Genomic DNA, 3,453 nt, shown 5'->3' on the forward strand with positions numbered 1-3,453 from the left:
ACGCACGCACGCACGCACGCACGCACGCACACACACACACACATATACATATATAACTATCAAGGGCAGCCCCGATCTCTCCCCCTCCTCCCTCTTTCCCCCCGTTTCTACTCCCTCTCTCCCTCCATCTGCTGAGAGTCACTCCGGCAGCTTAGATCAGACACTGCGGCGCTCCAGACAAAGGAAGGTGCCGTCAGGCTCACCTACCTCTGGTTTTTGTTGCACTTCACGTAGACGAGCGGGGCTTTGTTGTTTTCCTCTTTGTTTTTGTTTGCTTCGGTTCTGACATCGCTGCGCTACTTTCCAAAGACTTTCAGAAGAAAATGAGACCTATGAGATAGTTGTTTTCCAAAACGTTTAATAACCTGACATCTTTTTTCTTTTTATAGTTCAGTTCCACATCGCTCATCTKTATGAGATTCAGGTAAGTGAGTTGGCATTTATTCTATTTAAAAAAAATGATTGTATTTTATGGAACATGTGTATCTGTTGCCCTTGCTCTCAAGGGTACAGCACAGGATGTTTTTGTACTTCTTTCTGTTTGTGGTGCGTGTTTGTGTGTCAATGATGCAAAAGTTCCCAATTAAAAARAAAAGAATAATAAGAAGAAAATCAGAGGATTGCCCTGTTTTCTTCTTGAACTAGGTGCTGATGAGTCAAGGAGCAATCAGGGTGCATGAGTGAGTGGGCAGCATAGCAGGAGGAGACGGGGCGGGCGGGAGGGGTGTAAGATTAGCCGATCATCAGGGTTGCCACGGAAACAGCAAAGTCTGTCTCGCCCTGTTTTGTATGCCGGCGGTGTCTTTCCTCTTCTGTGGAGGGAGCAGCGACTCTTTGCAGCTAATGTGATCATATGGAGCCGTCTACTTTAATTAGATTTATTTTTATTTGTTATTTATTATACTTGGTTACACCGATTTTCAAAATTCTTGGATTAAAATTTGACTCGTTTTACTCTAATTTGTATTCCCAGAAGAGATACCGGGCTTCCAAGGAGGCTTACGAGAATCTCCTGCAGACGGAGGATCTCCCTGCACAGGTGAAGGCCACTACTCTGCAGCAGCTAGGTAAGATTCCTCCAAGGTTTCTGAGCAACTTCCTTTYCCCCCCGAGGACCCGAGCAAAGCGCCTCGACTCGTTGCAGGCTGGATGCATCACACGGTGGAGCAGCTCGGGGACAAATCCAGCAGGGACAGCTATGCCATTCAGTGTCTGCAGAAGTCTCTGGAAGCCGACCCCAACTCCGGACAGTCCTGGTACTTCCTTGGAAGGTACAAGTGAACATTTAGCTTGTTTCATGTAGAGTGGTGTCAGACTTCTTCCTCGTGAATATGCAGGAGTTGTTACACCGTTKTCCATCTCCCGCAGGTGCTACGCTAGTATTGGCAAGGTCCAGGATGCTTTCATCTCCTACCGTCAGTCCATCGACAAATCCGAGGCCAGCGCTGACACGTGGTGCTCTATAGGGTAAATGTTTCTTCCAGTTTACGCCTCAGCCCGAACCAAGGCCTCGTCTTCAAAGCCTGGAACTTTCCCTATCCCGTCAGGGTGTTGTACCAGCAGCAGAACCAGCCCATGGACGCTCTGCAGGCCTACATCTGCGCTGTGCAGCTGGACCACAGCCACGCTGCCGCCTGGATGGACCTGGGCACACTGTACGAGTCCTGCAACCAGCCCCACGACGCCATCAAGTGCTACATCAACGCCACCCGCAGCAAGGGCTGCACCAACACCACCGCTCTGACCCACCGCATCAAATGTCTGCAGGTGGGTGGGGAAAACAACATTTGTGTGCCACTTAATGGGGTTTGTGGAGAACTTATGKCTGAGGTTCCTGTTTTTTAATGTAAGGATGTCGTAAATTCTCCCAGCGGGTGTTCAGCTCCTTTTTAGAATKTAGCAGCTTTTGTGAACCCTGGTGAATCCTCTTGCTTTTGCACAGGAAGACAAGCTTCTACTGATCTTTCACATCCCTGTAAAACTAAGATCAATCATTTGTATCTAATTCTTTATAAATTTCTACTGTTCAGTCCTCTTTCTAGGRTTCAAAAGAATGATCCAAAGCACCTCATGCTAACTAATAGTGTCCATTTTCCTGCTTCATATAACCAAATCTCTGAAAAGCATATAAATATTTAAGTTTTATTAAGAACCCTGTACAATAGGTTGGAGAATACAGTGTTGGTGTAAAATGTGGCAGCAACAAAAGCAGTTAAAATTCATTAAACCTACTTAAAAGCTCTGTCACAGTTTAACGTTTTAGACAACCTATGCCAGCTTATGAAAAGTTTTTCCAGCACTAAATAGCTTTAAGCYGAAGATGGAATTAAAAAAATCTGCTGGAATCCTCTTTTAGACCTATACATACTTCAGTGAGAACAATTARATGAAATATATAACAGATATGAGTAAAATAGTTGTAACAAAATTTTCACAAGTCGACATAAGTTGTCTAAAAAGCTATAGTGTCACAGAGCCTTAAAATACAGCAAAAAATACCTTTATTTAAATAGTTGTTGAAATACCGAAAACATAGTTTGGCATTGACTATTTCCAAATATACATTATTATTATTATAATTCTAGTTAAAAATTAGGTCAAACAAAGCAAATGCTTAATATTTAATACTCCTGTTTACCTTGTTTATTTAGTGTACAACATTTGGTAGTACACTCGTAACCAGTATATTATTATTTGTTTTACTCAAATGCTGAGGAAAATAGTTGCTGCTGCATTTTTAGGGGGGAAAAAGTTTACTTTATTAAAAACATTTGCATATTTACATATGCTCATCTGCTGCTCTGCACGCTTAGCTAMTAATTTAGATGTTATTAAAGTGTCTATATCACTAAAACATGTTTGTCATCAGTTTAGCAGAGTATTAACCCAAAAAAATAAAGGTTGAAAAAAAATATTTTTTAGGAACAAAATACTCTACTTTAAGGTTATTGGCAATTTACCAACAATTTAGCAAAGGATCTAAATTTTAAAAAGACGTAAAAATTATAATCTTGATTTATTCACACAGTTTAAAAAGATTTGGTGAACAAATAAAATGCTTTTCAAATAAGCCCTTACATTTGGTCTGTTTACAGTTCTTATTTTTAGTTCTCCATTTAAAGTTAGGACAGTGTTAGAAGCACAATTTAATCTAAAGTAGTGAACAGAAASGTAATGTTATGCATATAACTACTGTTCCCTGAAGGAAAGGAACAAGGTACAACACATCATGTATGGAAACCACGCTCCTGCGTGTCCTGGCTGAACCCACCTCTAATCACGCCTTTAGGCAGGTGACGTGATGATGACAAATGTCAGGCTCCGCCTGCACATATATATACTGTCGCATCACAGTCACTCCTTAGTTCGGTAACCACTTTTCACCGAGCCCAGCTGTGCAGCGGGGCCACCATGTGTTGTACCTCATTCCTTTCCTTCAGGGAACAGTAGTTA

At 41.9% G+C, this 3,453-nt stretch overlaps 1 protein-coding gene across 1 annotated transcript in view; it reads left to right on the forward strand.

Moving 5' to 3' along the window:
* Positions 1 to 3,453, forward strand: part of LOC106528445 (histone demethylase UTY) — a gene marked incomplete at both ends in the record, with an annotated part of 49,177 nt that overhangs the window by 24,690 nt on the left and 21,034 nt on the right. The window contains 5 exon segments of the mRNA XM_014023611.1: positions 390 to 424; positions 974 to 1,067; positions 1,145 to 1,271; positions 1,369 to 1,467; positions 1,548 to 1,767. Coding sequence (XP_013879065.1) covers positions 390 to 424; positions 974 to 1,067; positions 1,145 to 1,271; positions 1,369 to 1,467; positions 1,548 to 1,767 — 575 coding nt within the window.

This window comes from Austrofundulus limnaeus, unplaced genomic scaffold, assembly GCF_001266775.1.
Source record: "Austrofundulus limnaeus strain Quisiro unplaced genomic scaffold, Austrofundulus_limnaeus-1.0 Scaffold380, whole genome shotgun sequence".
In the NCBI taxonomy this organism is placed as follows: domain Eukaryota; kingdom Metazoa; phylum Chordata; class Actinopteri; order Cyprinodontiformes; family Rivulidae; genus Austrofundulus; species Austrofundulus limnaeus.